At 39.3% G+C, this 17,041-nt stretch overlaps 1 protein-coding gene across 20 annotated transcripts in view; it reads right to left on the bottom strand.

Moving 5' to 3' along the window:
• Positions 1-258: 258 nt before the first annotated feature.
• The window catches only part of PEX5L (peroxisomal biogenesis factor 5 like), a 212,967-nt gene continuing 196,184 nt past the window's right edge, over positions 259-17,041 (bottom strand). For all 20 annotated transcript variants that reach the window (XM_070583197.1, XM_070583186.1, XM_070583191.1 and 17 more), the window contains 5 exons: positions 15,220-15,290; positions 13,717-13,914; positions 12,870-13,035; positions 12,281-12,438; positions 259-6,931 (listed from right to left, as the gene is read on the bottom strand). In XM_070583197.1, the coding sequence (XP_070439298.1) occupies positions 6,727-6,931; positions 12,281-12,438; positions 12,870-13,035; positions 13,717-13,914; positions 15,220-15,290 (798 nt within the window). In that variant the 3' untranslated portion in view covers positions 259-6,726. The remainder of the gene's footprint in view (positions 6,932-12,280; positions 12,439-12,869; positions 13,036-13,716; positions 13,915-15,219; positions 15,291-17,041) is intronic.

The following is a 17,041-nucleotide window of genomic DNA, read 5'->3' on the forward strand; positions in this document are numbered from 1 at the left end:
CAAATCTCGGCTCAAAGGTCACCTAAGAGAAACGTTTCCTGACCACCTATAGATGAAGGAGGCCCCAGTCAAGTCGTAATACCTTATTTATTCTGTTCTTCCAGCACTTCCCAACGCATGACCTTCTCATTTGTTAAGGTATTTGTTGGTCTCTCACACAAGCCCAAGCTCTTCAAGGGCTAGAACAGTACCTGCACACAGTAGGTGCTCAAATGTCTATTGACTGACCAAAAAATAAAACAGACCCTAAAACTGAAATAATTTTAAGACTTTTATTCTAAAAAGAAAATCACAAAATCCAATTTCAGGTTAAATAATATTTTAGTCTTAAAAAATTAACAAAGGAGGAAGATTTTAAAGTTTTGTTTTATATCTAAAAATGCATTCCTGATTTCCAGATAACTCATGCAAAATCATACATAGTCATATTCAATAAAAGGACCTTTTAACCAGTAGTACAAATTGAATTCTATTTGAAGCAATTCTGATCCCCAAAGCCCATTTTGAAAGATTCCTGAAAAGACCTTGAAGCCACACACGAAGTTTATTTGAAAACATAATTTAAAATTGCACAAATATAAATACAATTTAATAATGTGAAAAAAGGAAGGCATGCCTCCAGTAATAGTACAAAAATACTACCTTAATCTTGGTACTTTGCAAATTATAAGCCAACTGAGTAAATTAAACACATCAATATGATAAGAGGTTATTTTTATGGTAGTAATTTTATTTCAAAGAGCAATGCTGGGAAATACCAAGATGAAGCTGTAATACCCAACAGAGTTGTGCTATGATACATCATATTTCACTAAATACACAGATACATTATCACCTAGTATGCCAATAACTTTCATACCCTCCCCCCCATTGCCATGAATTTACTATAGGTCATTTAATTTGGGTTGGTTTTAATTTAGAAACTCAATATAAACATTTAAAGGTAAATGTCTTCATTATCTATTTCAGCTTAAAAATGAAATCACATGGTTTTAAACATTATTGAGCGTGATAAGGAAGCATCACAGAAGAATTTGTCTCAAAACAACATTTTTGGGTTAGACTAGATGTGCAATATTCATAGATATACAAAATATATAGAAACGTCTTTTCTAAATAGTTAATAAATGCTTGTTATAGTTTGTAAAAAGTTTACTAAATTAATCAAGTTTTTTTTTCAATCAAGGTAAATAAATTTGGGTAATGAACATTGAAGAGGGTTTGGGTTCGATGATATATGGGGGAAATCGAAAGGAAGTTGGTAAAAATTTAGATTTGCTGTATTTCCTTTAACTACTGGTAACATATTCAATCAAGAACACATTTGTTGCATGGCACAATTCTTTCATAGTATCTATGTGAAAATTTTATATATCTCAGTGAAAATGCCAAACTACCGAGTTGAGCATGTACATCCGTTAATCGTTTTTGTGTCACACCATTTCCCTCTTCAAGAAATTCAAGGAAAAAAACCTGCCTCCATTTCATTGTTAAACAAAGAACGGCCTCGGTGTCCTTTCGTTCCTCTTAATATTATTTTGAGTGCAGGTTTCTAAAAGTGTCCCACTGAGCCTGTCAGGGTTTTGCTGCAACTCTTCAACGTTGCAAGTTCAGTTTCTCCTGCAGAGAAGGTCCTGAGAAAACAGTTCTGAGACTGGGGCACTTGTTTCTAGGGTGTGTTATTTTGGTATTTCTGCAGAGGTTGCACATAGTGGAAACTTTATTCAAGGCAAAATACCACATGAGACTTTGTTAAACCTCACACTTTAATTTTTTCTCCTCTTAACTGTTTAATGCCTCCACACAACCGCCTTTGCTGTGACTTTGGGGAATTCTGTCTTTGAGCTCATATGTATGCGTGTGGGGGTGTATGAAATGGTGGCAAAGCTGTTGTCTTACTGAGCTTTGCTCCCTCCATTTCTCCTTGTCCTTATTTTTTCCTAAAGCAGTGGTTACAGCAAAAGGCAGTAAGAGGACTTTGGAGTTGGTCCTGAGTGACCATGAGGTCACCTCCTCACTCCTGAATATCAATATTTTTAGACATATTGACCAAATCCAATTTCTCAAGGGATGTGGGCCCAAGAAGCTCACCTACCATACAAATAGGACCACGTTGAGGATAACGGTGTGACACTCACACTCTACATGCTATTTGTGGAAATTAAGGCCCTGGGACCACTTTGCCTTATGATGGTTTTCATGCGCCTGACATTAATCTCCCCACTTTATTTAGAATGTCAGTATTTCTAATTTATTCCTAAACTTTTAGAAAAAATTTGAAATGCACTATTTCAGAATTTAGAAGCCAAAACTGTGCTGAGGCAATCAACATGATTTTGTTCAGTGGCATTCAGACACGTGGATTTTGTTTGAGTTTTGGATCTGTTGTGCCTCCACTTGGTTTTTAAAAATCGTTTGGATGTCTAAGTACCTGGGTTCCTCAGATGATTAGTTTGGCATTGGCTGCAATACTGCATAAACTAGACGTGTGAATATCTGTAAAGTTCAGTGGGATGGCATGAAAACAATCTTAAGGCTAGGATATTAAAAGCAAATAGAAAAACTAACACAAAGTTCATGAAAATGCTTCCTTGTTCAGAAGCAAGGAAAAATAAGCTAACCTATGAGACTTAATCATGCACTGGGTAAATTGACATTCAGTAAAGTTATCTTGCATGCTTTGGTTAATATTTGAGTAGGCAGATTTGCAAGTACTAATGCATGCATTATTTTTGTACCTGAGGTTATATGCTTTACTTTTTAAAAATCGCCTTTTTACAAACCTATGCCAGAGTTCATTTGCGAACACTTTTTAAAAATATATATATATATATCTACTTCTTAGTTCAAAACAGTTTAATTTCAACCAGTTCTATAAATACTGAGATGAGAGGGAAAGGGTGCAGTAAAATCTGGAGAGGGAATAAATTTGAAATCATTTTACAAAGTTGAAATCATGTTGTGTGCATGTGTAATAATTTCTAAAATAGGAGGCCTCAAAAAGATGGCACATGAATCAAGCCTTCAGAATACCCTGTTTCTAGAATGCTTTTAGAAGCACTTCAAGGTATAAAACAACAGCAACAACAACCAACTTAAAGTACAGTCCAGTCTTGTGGAACTGATTCAGGGCAAATGAGGAAGGGAGCCAAGATGACCATCTTGCTCTCTCTATATTCCCAAGGAGATCACAAAGCTGATGGTATAGAGTTTGGGAGCTCCTGTCTTAAGGGGACTAGCCACAACTGTGTTCAAGTTTTGCATGTATAGCAAGAATATACTAGAAAGATTTATCTAGTATGAGTATCTATACGGGGACCCAAGATTCAACGTAATAGTTCTCTTTAAAGAAAAGAATGAGGGGAAGTGGCATAAAACTCTGAGAGTGACTGTGTCCTGGACATTCCAACTCAGTTAAGTATCGTGAATTTGCCATTCTAGTTGAAATGCAGATTTGCTGAGAAAGCACAGCTCATCGTTTTCTATTAAAGTTTTCTGGTGGACAAGATCAGCCTTTCTTTCAAGGAGTCGTGGGGAGTGATCTTGGGAGACAGCAAAAGGCAAGACGACTCCATATGATTGGCCAGTAAGTGGATGTTTTACTCCTCCTCTTCCCTGTCCCTCTGCCTCCTCCTCACTGTAAGGGTACAGCAGCACATGGAAATAGGCCACTAGACATAATGTTTTGAAATTCAGTAACGGTCACCAGTTTTCTCTGCATTTTCATCCAGTCTGCTGGTGAAATCGATCCTTGAAAGTCACATCTGTGCAACTGAGTGGCCATTCTAGTAAAATAGTACCATCCTCTAAGAGGTCTTAGGCTATTACTCAGTAATACAAGAAAAATGAACTCGAAGCCTTCCCAGAGTGCCTCCGAAGAAAACCAAGAACACTACCTTTTTAAATGGAAAGAGTAATTTAAATGACAATTTCACTGCCGAAAACAGTTTTGCCTTAAAAAAATGTGTATATGCTTAAAAAAAAAAAGATGCATACAATAAAGACTGTTCCAAAATCTTGCTGCGTAATTTTTGGTGGTGCTCTGATTTCTATAAACTTTCATTTGCCTTTTAGTAACTGTTTTTACTTAATTTTATTAAAAAATGTCTTGGGCAATAATTCTGCACTTCCTGACAGGCAACAGCTTATGAAAATCCTGGTTGGGATGGACACTGAATTATATCAGAGAAAGTCCTACCGAATGCTCTGCAAATTACCCAATTCTGATGGGAATGGAAAATTGTCTATTCTCCTCTGACACAACTCTTTGGAGTTTGAAGTCACATTGTATTCCACTAGCAAAATAAAGCTTGGGCAGCAAAATTTGCTACCAGTTAGCAACAACCAAATTAAATCAAGGTATCCGACATTTACCCTACTGTCAGGCTTTCAGTTATTAGTGATCTCATGTATGAAGTGCCAGCAAGGCTAAGAAAACAGCCTATCATTATTACTGCAAATTCAGTTACAGTTGAAAGTAGAGAATGACATCATGAACAGGACACCTGTAAAAGCTTGCTTTGAATCCTTTGTTTGAAGGCTCTTAATGGACTATGGTGGATGCAAGTCAGCTGGCCAGCCAGTGAATGCACAGGGATTGGCAGGAGGAAGGAACATGTAGAGAATGGATGCTGTTCTCTTGGGAATGTTCAAGCAGGCAGCTACCATGGGTTGGAGGCTGTCCCCAAGAGTCCTTCCCAGACAGAGTTTCTAGAATTCTAAAATTCTAAGAATACCATTCTTGAAAATATCCTTGAGCTTTACTTCACTTCTCAGCCTGCAGGGAAGTAGGCCAAGAGTGGGCTGTCACTACTGCCCAATGGTGGGTGAATGCCTTAACGCCTCTGCCTCCTGCTGTCCCGCTAGGGGCATCACCTTGCCCAAGTGAGTTTGACGATGAATATCAAAACCTCCACCACGGTGCCCTCAACTCTGCATCTTTATAAACTAGAATAGGTTGTAATATACGTAAGCCTCAAGGACTTGTGGTTTCACGTTTACTCGAGGCCCCTTCCTACCCCAGGGACTTCAAATGTAACAGAGGCGAGGACTTCGACCTGCACCCAGAGTTTGATTTCTCAGCATGTGTGCACATTTCCCCCCAGGAAAAGCTAACTCCCCAATTAAACTGTTTTGACCCAAATGCTATTTTGCTTGGTAACTATAATCATGAATGTAACCAGCTGTCACTAACTAAAGAACATGAAGAAAAAGTTGGGATCAGATTGCGTTGGGGAAGATTGTGGAGGGAGGAAGGAGACAAGAAGAAGATTGGGACAACTTACGAAGACAATTATATAGTTGGACATTGGTGAAATTATGTTTTGATTAGCACTTTGCAAACAATTTTTCCAATTCTTTAAAAAATGATGTCTTTCCAAGTAATCACCAAGCCTCCAACAGGCACAAAACACTCTGAAGAACTGAGTGGAATGTAACCAATTAAATAAAACCCTGCTGCCAACAGAAAATTCCTGATACATGATAAATGTTCAAAATGAGAGCCAAAAGGGCATGCATCTTTCATTTTAAACCACCGACAGTCGGTGAGATTCAGCTAGAAAATATTGATCTCTTATCACTTAGAATGCAAAAGGGTGAACAGTGCAGGTTATTATGGAACTAAGAAAACACATAATTTTTAGGAAAGATGTATTTATCACTCTTAAGAAATACTATTTAAAATATCAACAGTTTAAAAGGAATATTGATGTGCAGGGCAGTTAGAAAGCAAGTAAACTATGACATCTAAGCAAGTTAATGTTAACTCCATAGAAATCACGATATCATCAAACTTTCTCCCTAGAGAGAATACATGAAGAGACAGTACCTCATCTCTTGCTTAAGTTCATACAGATCCAGAAAGCTTGTGAATAAGAACATCTGTGTTTGACATATTTACACCCTGTGTCCTATCTGCTTTAAGAAAAACACTCCTTCAAAACCCTACACTATGAAAAACTATTTTCAGGAATTTTTATTTGGTCCGTTGATCTGACAAGGCTGAGTTCTCAAAGCTTTCACCCCCAAGTTAAAAATTGGAGCAACAAAACAAAACTCCAGCAAGGCATAAATAAGATAGTAAAGTGCATATATACAGTCCCAGAAAAGTGTTGATTGGGAACAGCAAAAATTTCTAGTGCAAAAACTGCTTTTGCCAGCAAAGCTCCCTCTCTGGAATCAAAGAGCTACAGTAGAAGTTAAAATTGGAACAGGTTTAAAGCAATGCCTCTCTTTAGTCAAGAGTTAGTATATGTGCATGCACCTCGGCCCAAACTATGTTCAATCTTGTAAAAGGGGGAGTTTCAGGGGACAGTTCAGAAATAGTCAGAATTCCCTGATCTGAGGCAGTGCTTTCTCCAGGGGTCCCACGAGCAAGTTCCTTAGATGTGTCATCAGTTGCAGGTGGGGACAAAACCCCGAAAGAACACGTTTTGCAATCTGCTTGCAGCTTGTGAAAAGAGTATTCACACACAGTTACTTTGTCTTGGTTTGTCTTGAGTCTCTCAGTTCTTCTTTCGAGCCCGACCTTGACTCTACAGACAACATTTTGTGCTTTTGGGTCTGACAGAGACCGGGCATTGTGTGGAGGAATCCCCTTGGGTTCTATCACCATGGCCTTTTGAACATCTGGTTTATCCTTTTTGAAATTCATAATAAAAGAGTTTTGCATTTCTCAGTATCTCAACTACTCAGATGAAAGATTATTATTTTTTTTCTTTTCCTTCAAGGATCCAAGTTGAAAGCTCTGAGGAGGACATCCAGGTCACCGAGGTTAGCCGCCTGGAAGAGTTCCGGTTGGTCCATCAGAGAAAGTGCGATTCTGAGGGCAGCCCAGATATTCCCAGAGATGGCGGGATGAGGAACTTGCTGTTGATCCCTGCTCTTTCTTTGCAAACTGAGGGCGGTGAGGAAGTTGCTGACAGCTTCTCTAAGAGGGTAGAAGAACAGACATTTTAAAATGCAACAAACTTCAGAGCTGGCAAACTTAAGAAAAAAATGCATAAAAATTCTAAATCACCTGTCTGTGGTGTTTTGGATCATCAGATGAACAATATTCTGATTCCCTCATTATTCTTTTGTGAAAAATCATTGTTAAATATAGGGAAATCAGAAAGAAAGAAGGAAAGCAAATTTTATGTTAGGAATGCCATGTGGGAGAGGAAGAGTAATAGTAAAAGCCTTGCTAACTCATTAATGCATTTGATTTTCCCCTATTCCAGGAGCGACTTGAAGATTTCATCCATTTGCAGATGTGTTTTATATAACTAGAATTGAAGAGGAGAATCTGGCCCTACTCGGAAACAAAGTGGTTCAACTTTTCCTATTAGTGACAGAAAGACAAGAGGCAGTGGGGTTGAATTGAGTTTTATCAGAGCATCTGGGTTTCAGTCTCAGTTATTCAGCCTTAGGCAAATTTCTCATGCTCTTCGAGCCTCAGTTTCCCTGACTGGATAACCGGGGGAATAGAAGTCATTTTAAAACCACGTTGTGAGGGGCAGTTGAATGGATTTATGTGGAAGCTCTTATCAAGTTGGATCAGTAGTTGTCAGAGAGTGATCTGGGGAACGCTGGGGATGAGTGAGGTCAAAATTATTTTTATAATTATACTGAGATGTTATTTTACCTTTTCACTCTCATTTTCTCACAAGTGTACAGTGGAATTCTCCAGTGATTACATGATCTATGATATCTCGATAGATTGAGTACAGAAGGAGATAAGAGTCTGTCTTCTGTTGAGCAGGATATTGAAGAAATTTGCAAAAGTGATAAAAAAAATGCCACTCTTCTCACTAAACATTTTTATTTGTTTCTTTTGGAAAATAATTATTTTTCATAAAATTTATAACTTATGCTAACATGTAATTAGTTTATTATTATTTTTAAATGAAGTCTAAAGTTTTCTCAGTTGAATTTCTAACATGGTAAAAATTGATAGCTATAACACACATAAACAAAAGCGCTTTGAAGTTCTCAACAACTGTTAAAAGTGTCAGGGGTCCTGAGAACAAACTCAGTGTGTGAACTGCTGGGTGAGATGCTGTCCCAAGGCCGTCTAGCTCCTCTGGTTCACCCGGGCTCCTGTGCCCTCTTCAGCACCCCACATCACCTGAATATGTATTACGTATCTGACAAACTGGTCTTTGCTACGAATAAGGATGCCGCCTTAATTTGTATCTACTTTCCTCTTCTTAAAAGCTTTTCACACACTTGATTTCCTTTCATACTGCAAGGTAGTCATTCTTAAGCATTTGGTAAGAATCCTTAAAGAAAATGAGGCTAGATTTCTGATTCCATGTACATGATCCAGGCATTTGCTCATCTATGTTGTTAGGTCTGCCTGGCAATAAAAGGCAATCCGGAAATGTTTGCGCTGTATGTGACGACCTGGGTAACGGAAGGGAGTGGGTGTTCTAATAACCCCCTCTTCTGGATGTCTTGTAATCCAGGAAGAGAGGAAGGATTTATAAACAGAGGCATATGGGGAAGGAAAGGAGGCCCTTTCTGGCTTCCTTGTCACAGAGCGGCAGCTTGAATGACAGTAACTCCATTTCCTCTCATCATCCCAGACCTAGAAGAACTGGGGAAGGAAGATCTGGGAATCACTTCCCGCACAGGCTGCTCCTGGCCCCCAGGTGTGTGGCAGTGTCTCTGAGGGACATGGGGAGTAACAGAAGAATACTCTAATTTGGTAGCCTTGTCAAGTAACTTGAGGTTTTTCCCATGAAGAGAGTCTAACCTTGTTCCCCAACTTGGGAATTCAGAGTCCTTTTGGGGGACTCGGAAGATTGTACAAGTATATGTGGGAATAGTTTTAAAATGTTTCACATATACATGTATGAAAAAGTTTAAATTGTTCGTGTATGTCACAATTAACAAAAAGCACATTCATTTAAATACATTCTTTATTTTATAGTAGCTTTCCGTCATTATACTAATACTACACATATCATTATCAAAGGGGATGAGATTTCTTTTTTGATTAAAAAAGGGTCCTCACTTCTGAAATGGTTACATTCTTTGCTCTAAGTTCTTCTCTGGAGCTCCTACTGACAAAGGGGTAGCAGTTTAAGCTACGCAAAGTTTCATGCCAACAGTTTCCTCTCACTTCAACTGTATGCAGGACTAGGGTAGGACTTGCCTTTGACTCGTTATAGAAAACATGAGATGACAAACAGCAGTGTTATAGCTACGCACACAGACACCTGCAGCTCTTGAGGGAGAGGTCCCGAGACTTTCGTGGATACGGAAGTGTCTGTACCAGCTCCTGGCTTTCTTCTCAGCCACATCTCTAGTGAGAGTTGTTATTCCCTAAGCATACACATACACTTCAAGTTAAACTTATTTTCAGAATTCATTTAAGGTTTATGTCTCCCTTGATGGTCTTTTTTCTCAGGAAAAAGTGCAAGATATTTATCCCTTCACAAGATTTCCCATACTGAGCATGACAATAAAAGACCCAGGAAGCTTAGCTGAGATGTTCCCAAGTAGCTAATTGATCAAGATGCGCAGATTTAGCAAATAGGAATATAGGATGCACAGGTAAACCTGAATCTCACATAAACAGTGAATAATCTTTAGTACAGCTTGTCCCTCCATATTCACAGGCGATTGGTTCCACGACCCCCATGGATACCATGGGATGCTCAAGTCCCTTACATAAAACGGCGTAGTATCTGCATGTAACCTATGCACATCCTCTTGTATAATTTAAATCATCTTCAGGTTACTTAGAATACCTAACACAATGTAAATACTGTGTAAATAGTTGTTATACCATATTGTTTATGGAATAATAACAAGAAAAAAAGTCTGTATGTGTTCCACACAGTTGTAACCATTGTAGTCCTTTTGATTGGCAACTGTTGGATCTGTGTATATGGAACCTGCAGATAGAGAGGGCTGACTGTGTAAGTGTGTCCCACGGAATATTTGGGAGATGCTTATCCTAAAGATATATTTGCTGTTTATCTGAAATTCAAATTGAACTGGGCATTCTGTATTTTATCTGGCAACCCTAAAATTGCCTTGTTCCTGTACAGGAGACCTTGTGCTTGAGGATTAAAAATTCACATCTTCACCGAGTTGCCCATTTCTACCTGTCACAGACCTTTCCCCTGCAAATAGTTGCCCTCTTGAGTCTTACATCTGTGAATGCCAACAAAGGATTTTATTGGCCCCTCAAGTATTGTTTTCTATACTAAGACATTACAATTAAGAAAAACTCATCCAGGGGCTGGCCCCGTGGCCAAGTGGTTAAGTTTGCGTGCTGTGCTTCGGCGGCCCAGGGTTTTGCTGGTTCGGATCCTGGGTGCAGACATGGCACTGCTCATCAGGTCATGCTGAGGCAGCGTCCCGCATGCCACAACTAGAAGGACCCACAACTAAAATATAAAACTATATACTGGGGGAATTTTGGGAAAAAAAGCAGGAAAAAAAAAAGAAGACTGGCAACAGTTGTTAGCTCAGGTGCCAATCTTTAAAAAAAAAAAAAGAAAAACTCATCCAGAAGCTTTTAAAAGCCTCCTTTAATGGAATTCAATACGTCTATAGGTACATATGTATTTATTTACATTTCTCCTTGTTCCAAAGAAAGGATCTAAGATGTCTCATAAAATAAATATATACAACATAACTAGAAAATAAGTGAAAAAAAGGAGTGAAGATAAAGTCAGGTTAGGGAAAGGAGATAAAGCCAGGACTGAAGTTAGTGTACAAAACGGACATCGTCAGGCCTCAGTCAGCTGATGTGCAGGAGGCGGCACAGATTCAACCCTGGCCCTTTGCACAGCTGATGTAAAGAGGGCCTTCGTGGTGGCACATTTCACAATGTCCACAAAATAAAACAATCTACTTGCTCAGGAGTCACTCAGCTGCTCCTGGTTTTGACCTGAGCAAGATCCTCTTAGAGGACAGTGTAATCCAGTGACTAATGTTCTTTCTAAGATCCTTTTAGTATAAACACAGCAAAGAGTTCCTAAAGCCTCAGTATTTGCCAATGGCACAAGGCCCTAAAGCAGTTCAGAAGAAGCAATTCTTCAAATGTCAAAAGAATGCAATCCAGCTCTGTATCTCTCTGATGACGTATCTAAGTAATAATAATGATAAGGATACTCATGATGAAGGCAATGATAATAATCATAATAATAATGCCTACTAGGTGTTGAACATCTGCTCTGTGCTAGGCAATTACATTTAACCTGTGCAATAATCCTACAAGATGGATATTATTACCTCTTTTTTTTTAAGCAGGTGAAGAAATTGAGGCTCAAAGTTATACGTTCAGAGTCATAAAATCAGCAGATGGCAGAGCTGTACTTTGAGCCCAAGCTTGTCTGACTCTAAAAGCCTGGCTCTTTTTGAGAATGAGAAAAGGTTTACATTTTTTTTTTTTGGTGAGGAAGATCATACCTGAGCTAACATTTGTGCCAATCTTCCTCTATTTTGCAGTGGGACGCTGCCACTGCATGGCTTCACCAGCAGTGTGTAGGTGTCCGGGCATCGAACTGCTAACCCCAGCTGCTGAAGCAGAGCATGCAAACTTAACCATTACGCCACGGGCTGGCCCCAGGGTTTACATTTTTTGTGAGGCTTAAAACTAACATTTAGTTCTTTTTTTTTTTCCAGTTATGAAAATAACACCTGTTTATTTAGAAAATAGAAAAAAGAAAAAATCACCCAAACTTTCATTACCCCAAAGAAATAAAGGTCATTTATGGTCCTTATTGATGGAGAAAAGACAGAGAAGATATAGACCAGAAAGATAATGAGGAATCACAAAAGAAGGAGAAAGACATTCCAAACTATAAACCCACCATTTTAAAATTAGGTTTAGAAAACCTGTAATGTTGGTTATGCTTTGCCAAAAGCTGGCCCTGGGACCTTCTTAAGCCATTTTGCTGGGTCCTCCTGCCCTGCCCCACAAGCTTCTTTTTTCCTTACTTGAAAGATGAAGGGTTGGACTGTTCCTGTTTCTCAAGGAGTTGCCCTTGGGGGTATTAAAAACTCAGGGAACTTCTCCCCACCCAGGCCGACTGAATAAAAATCTCTGGGGGAGGAGCCCGGGAATCTACCTCTCTCAAGATGCCCCATGGTTGCTGCTCTCTAAAGACTGTGAAACACTGAAGCAAACTGTGCCCCGTTCAACTCGCCTCAGGATCTGAAGGTTCCAAGTTTACTCGTAACAGGAGGAGGAAGAGGACTGGGAAAGAACCGTTCTGGTTACTGGACCTCGGCCGCGAGCACGGCTCTTGGTTCTCAGCCTGCTGCCATACTTCACCTGTAGGCGCCCAGGTTGATGCAGCTTATTCCCAGATTGTATCTGGATCGGATGAAGCCTGGCTGAATCTCCAGCGCTCGCGTGTAGGCCTCCACCGCTTCCTCACTGCGGTCTCCGTTCGCCAAGGTCGCCCCGAGACGGTTCCACAATGAATAGTCCTGATGACAAAATTAGAGCTCTCTAACAACCAGTGGGGCCACAATGACAGAGTAGTCCCACATCCCCTGCAGAAGAAGGATGATGGCTAAAAATGGATCCAGTGCTTATGGACAAGGTGACGTCACCAATGGCCGTGTCATCATGGTGATGTCACCACGTCACCAGGACGTAGTGAATTACTCAAAAATCTTTATAGACAACTTTGTGAAATGACTTTCATTCATCACAGAGCAGCTATCCTTTGATGCTGTCAGGCAATTCCTGTTTCTATTTTAGGGACCTAAATATTAACAGCCAAGGTAGCATATCATTAGAACTGATCACTAAAGCATTGGATGCGGGGAAATACAGTGCAGCAGAAATGTACAAAGTGCAGTCTGTGAAAACTTATTTTTAACAGAGAACCTGTGGTTTCTTGCTGTGCGCTTACCTCTGGCCGAACAGTTAAGGCCGCGTTAAACGCATCGATTGCTCTGTTAAATTCTCCGCTCAGGTGGAACAGCACCCCCAGACCAGTCTGCAGGTCTGGGTCGATCATATCTCCATTTTGGTGGGCAGCTTCCAGATACAATTCCTTCACCCCTTCCAGAACAGAGCTGCAGGGGACAAAAATTAGATTTGTAATCTAAATAGTCCGAACATAGATGATTTTACTATTACGTTCTCTGTTCCAAGAGAACATTACAAACTGGAAACTCTTGCTGAAAATATCCCAGCTTAATGAAAGGACTATTAATACAGCATGATAAAAAATACCTGCTGATTTTCATAAAATATTTTGTCCTACACAGGTGCAGACTGTGCTAAGGTTTTCACAAGAATTCCATTGACCCTATGGGAGCCAATGTCGAAAACCCCTCGGGGCTAAGTTTCCCAAGGCCTCAGTGAGTGAGAATTTAACATCATGATTTATTGCTGATAGAAACAAAATTCTCAGACGGAAGGACTTCCATTTTTTACTCACACCTAATCTTGAGGATTTATAAAACTTGGCACATTGGTACTTATTCTAATTTATTTTAGGTTAATTATATGTGCTAAGCATTTGGCTTTAAAATATTGTACTCAGATACATGTCTGTGGGTGCCGGCAATGTAGATGACATGTCCAAAGGTTGGCTCTGGTGTCAGCATCAGTCCTTTTAATTAGTGTTGCTCTTCTAGCAGAATGCTGTCCTACGAACCAGTCTGGGATAGGCGGTGGTGGGGGCCTGAGGCTTGTTAATTCCCTGAAGGTGATTAATTGTGTATATAGGTGTAATTTATCGAGGAGGACACCTGTCCACCGGAGACTTAGACATTCGCCGGGTGAGGCCGGGAGATCCCTTCTTGCTCTTCACAAGGTATTTGTACTTTGGATTTTGCCTAATCCAGTTCTTCAGAGCTTCGCAGGCATCCTGCTGATGGCCGGTGTTAGTGTAACTCACGGCCAAAGCCATCAAAGCTTTCAAGTTGTTGGGCTGCAATTCTAAGCACCTGAAAGAAGGCAAAAAGAAGTGAATTTCAGATTTTTTTTGGAGCCAGAGTCTGAATAGTTCTTTAGAAAATTTGAAGTCTTTATTAATTAAATGGTGCAAGAGCATTGCTAAGTTTATGTTAAGTCCCTGGGAAATACATGAAAATTGGGGCCTAAGCATATTTTTAAGAAAGTTAAAACTCATCCAACAAGTGCTAAGTTTGATGATTTTAATAAATTATTTTAAAACTATAGAAAATGGGACTAATCCCTGCACATAATTTATTAGTAGTTGGTTTATCTAATGAGAAGCAGGGGATATCATTATTTTAACACTCCTCTACTATCAATATATTCAATGTACCTTATGCACAAACTAAACTGACTTGAACTAAATTTGGACATCCAGAGACGACAGATTGTACAGTATTGTAAAGGAGAGGGAAATTCCCGTGTTTGCAGACTACTGATGTGGATTTACAGGGGGTACAGGCTACAGCTGCTCCCCTCATGCTATTCTACTGGCCTCTAGCAAGGGCTTTTCAAACTCTGGTGTGCATGAGAATTATCTGGGGATCTGGTAAGTTGCAGATTCTGATACAGTAGGCCTGGCTGGGCCTGAGGCTGTGCAGGTCTGACGAGCTCCTGGATGGTGATGATGCTGGTAGCCCCTGGATAAGACTTTGAGTAGCAAGCCCTGGACAGTACCTATGTCTATATATATATATATATATATATTTGTTTGTTTATAAGAAAGGGTAGGGAAATGGAAATTTATTTGGTAGGGGCTATTTTTCCAGAGTTTAAATAGGGCCTCTAATCAAGCATGGTGTGGTGCTACACCCACCCAAAGCAGTCTAGGGCGACCAGTCTAGCAGACTAGTCTTTAGTTGGGGGCTCAGGAGTTAGACTTTGAGGTTGCTGAAACTTGAATTTCAGGAAATTCTCCATACACACAAGGAGCAAAAATTACATTGAGATTATTTTGAGTATGTTTTGCCTAAAGAAAACTTTCAGATGCTGCAGAAGGCTGGAAAGTTAAAAGGAACTACTTATTCAATGAGTCTATTTTGTGACTGCTTAGACATAGCCTCTTTCGTGCCCATGAAGGTCAATGGATTTGTAGATGGCAAAACATTGTGATTTAGGAATATTATTTCTTCGTAAGTTCTTGTTTTCCAGAGCTAAGGGTAAGTACTATGTGGTGTCTCAGCTCTGATCCTGGCCCAATTCATTACAATGTACTTAAGGATCAAAAGGCAAATCGGAAACAACAGGAAGTCCATTAACCAGTGGCCCACGGTTTTGCACTTAGCTTTATCTACCTCTGGAGGGCGACAATAGCTGCTTGTTCGTTTTCATTCTCCGCCTGGGTTATCCCGAGGAACTGCCACGCCTACGAAAAACAACTGATGTCAGCATTGCAAGAGGAGGCAGAATCGCTCATGGGCTTAGTTGGTTTGTTGACCTGTGACAGATTCCTCTATGCAGAGCAACCTGTCTCAGACGTGAGAGTCTTATAAAAGGGAACAATATCACAGGCATTTCTTCATTCAAACTCTCTTGTGACTCCTGGGACAAGATCCTCTGTCATTATTTACAAACTCAGTGTTTATTCGCTCCTGTGACGCATGGAAACCTCTGAGTTTCTGAGATTTCGTGATATTAGGTATCTTCAAACCAAAAGGTAAATATATGAAATTATGCATTTGTGAGGCAGAAAAATAACCCAGAAATGTAGCTAAATAGTCTAAAGTTTACAACAAGGAATCTCAAGATGCACAAAATGCAATTAGCTTGTATAAATGAAAGTCAAGCAGTTATTAGAAGTGGTAACAGGAAACTTAGGGACTAGGGAAGAAAAACCAAAACATAACCCCCTACAATGTGTTCACTGCTCTAATATAATCATTGTTAAAAGGCATAAAAAACACATAAAATGCAATATAAATGTATATATAATTGTATAGCCTATGCTTACACTTTATATTGCATCATAAACACTTTTTCATGTTTTTACAAAATCCTCTTAGTTATAATTTAAATTTTGTTGAATGGATATCCCATTATTTACTCAACCAATTCCCTTATTTCTCTAGGGTCATTTCCAAGTCTTTGCTATTGTCAATAATGTGAAGAATATCTTCAAGCAGACAACTTTTTTCACATCTAGAATGAAAGTTTATAACAAATTTCTACTTGTATACTTATAATAACAATAATTCTCGCACCACTGCAAGAGCAATACACATCAACAAAACCTCGCCTTATACACATTGTCCTCAAATTTGCTAGGGATAGAGGTGTATCAGAGTCTCAGGGATTTAAAAAGGTTTGGGAAGAGCATAACTCTCCCACCTTTGAGAATCATATTATGGACATTTTAAAACAAAACTATATGAAAACACAAAGAATCATTTTAAAGTGCTGTAAAAATTGTATTGGCTTTTCCCCTCATGGGTTATTATTACAGGCTCCATATAAATTCATGCTGATTCTTCCCCACAAGAATATCAGTGATTCTTTTTAATCTTTCAAATGTACACAGAGCAGCCTCTATTTTGATTTCACCATCCACACATCTTAGAATGCTTCTTAAGAAAAGACTGATGAAACACTCTTTCTCTGGGGCCTTCTTCCTAGCCTTTGGGCCTGGTGTCATTTTCACTGTCCGAAGATTGTCCCTTATCTTAGCTTTGGGATCTCCATAGATTCAGAAGTCCTGGGTCCTTGTCTAGGATCCGTTAGTTTCCAAGTGTCCTAATTTTCTCATTTATGAATCTGGTATAATAATGTATACTTTTTTTTTTTTTTAGCTCCTAGGGTTGTTGTGTCAAATGATACATTATACATGAAAACACATAGCATTTAGAAATGTAAGATGACATTATTATTTTTGGGGGTGTGGCCTACAGTTTTCTATTAATGCAACGACTTTCTCTTCTAGAAGATTTATGCATCTTTTATAAAAATTCCAATATTTGATTCAGAATCCCAGCTCTCCGTTCAGTCTCATTCATTGACTAACAGGATACTAGGGGCTTTAACTAGTGATCAGTTTATTTGCTCTTTCTATACAAACTAAGTACAACCAATAATACTAATGAAGGCTAAATATTGATGTGCCAGGCACTGAACTGAGCACTT

The sequence above is a fragment of the Equus przewalskii genome, chromosome 18 (genome assembly GCF_037783145.1).
Source record: "Equus przewalskii isolate Varuska chromosome 18, EquPr2, whole genome shotgun sequence".
NCBI classification, from domain to species: domain Eukaryota; kingdom Metazoa; phylum Chordata; class Mammalia; order Perissodactyla; family Equidae; genus Equus; species Equus przewalskii.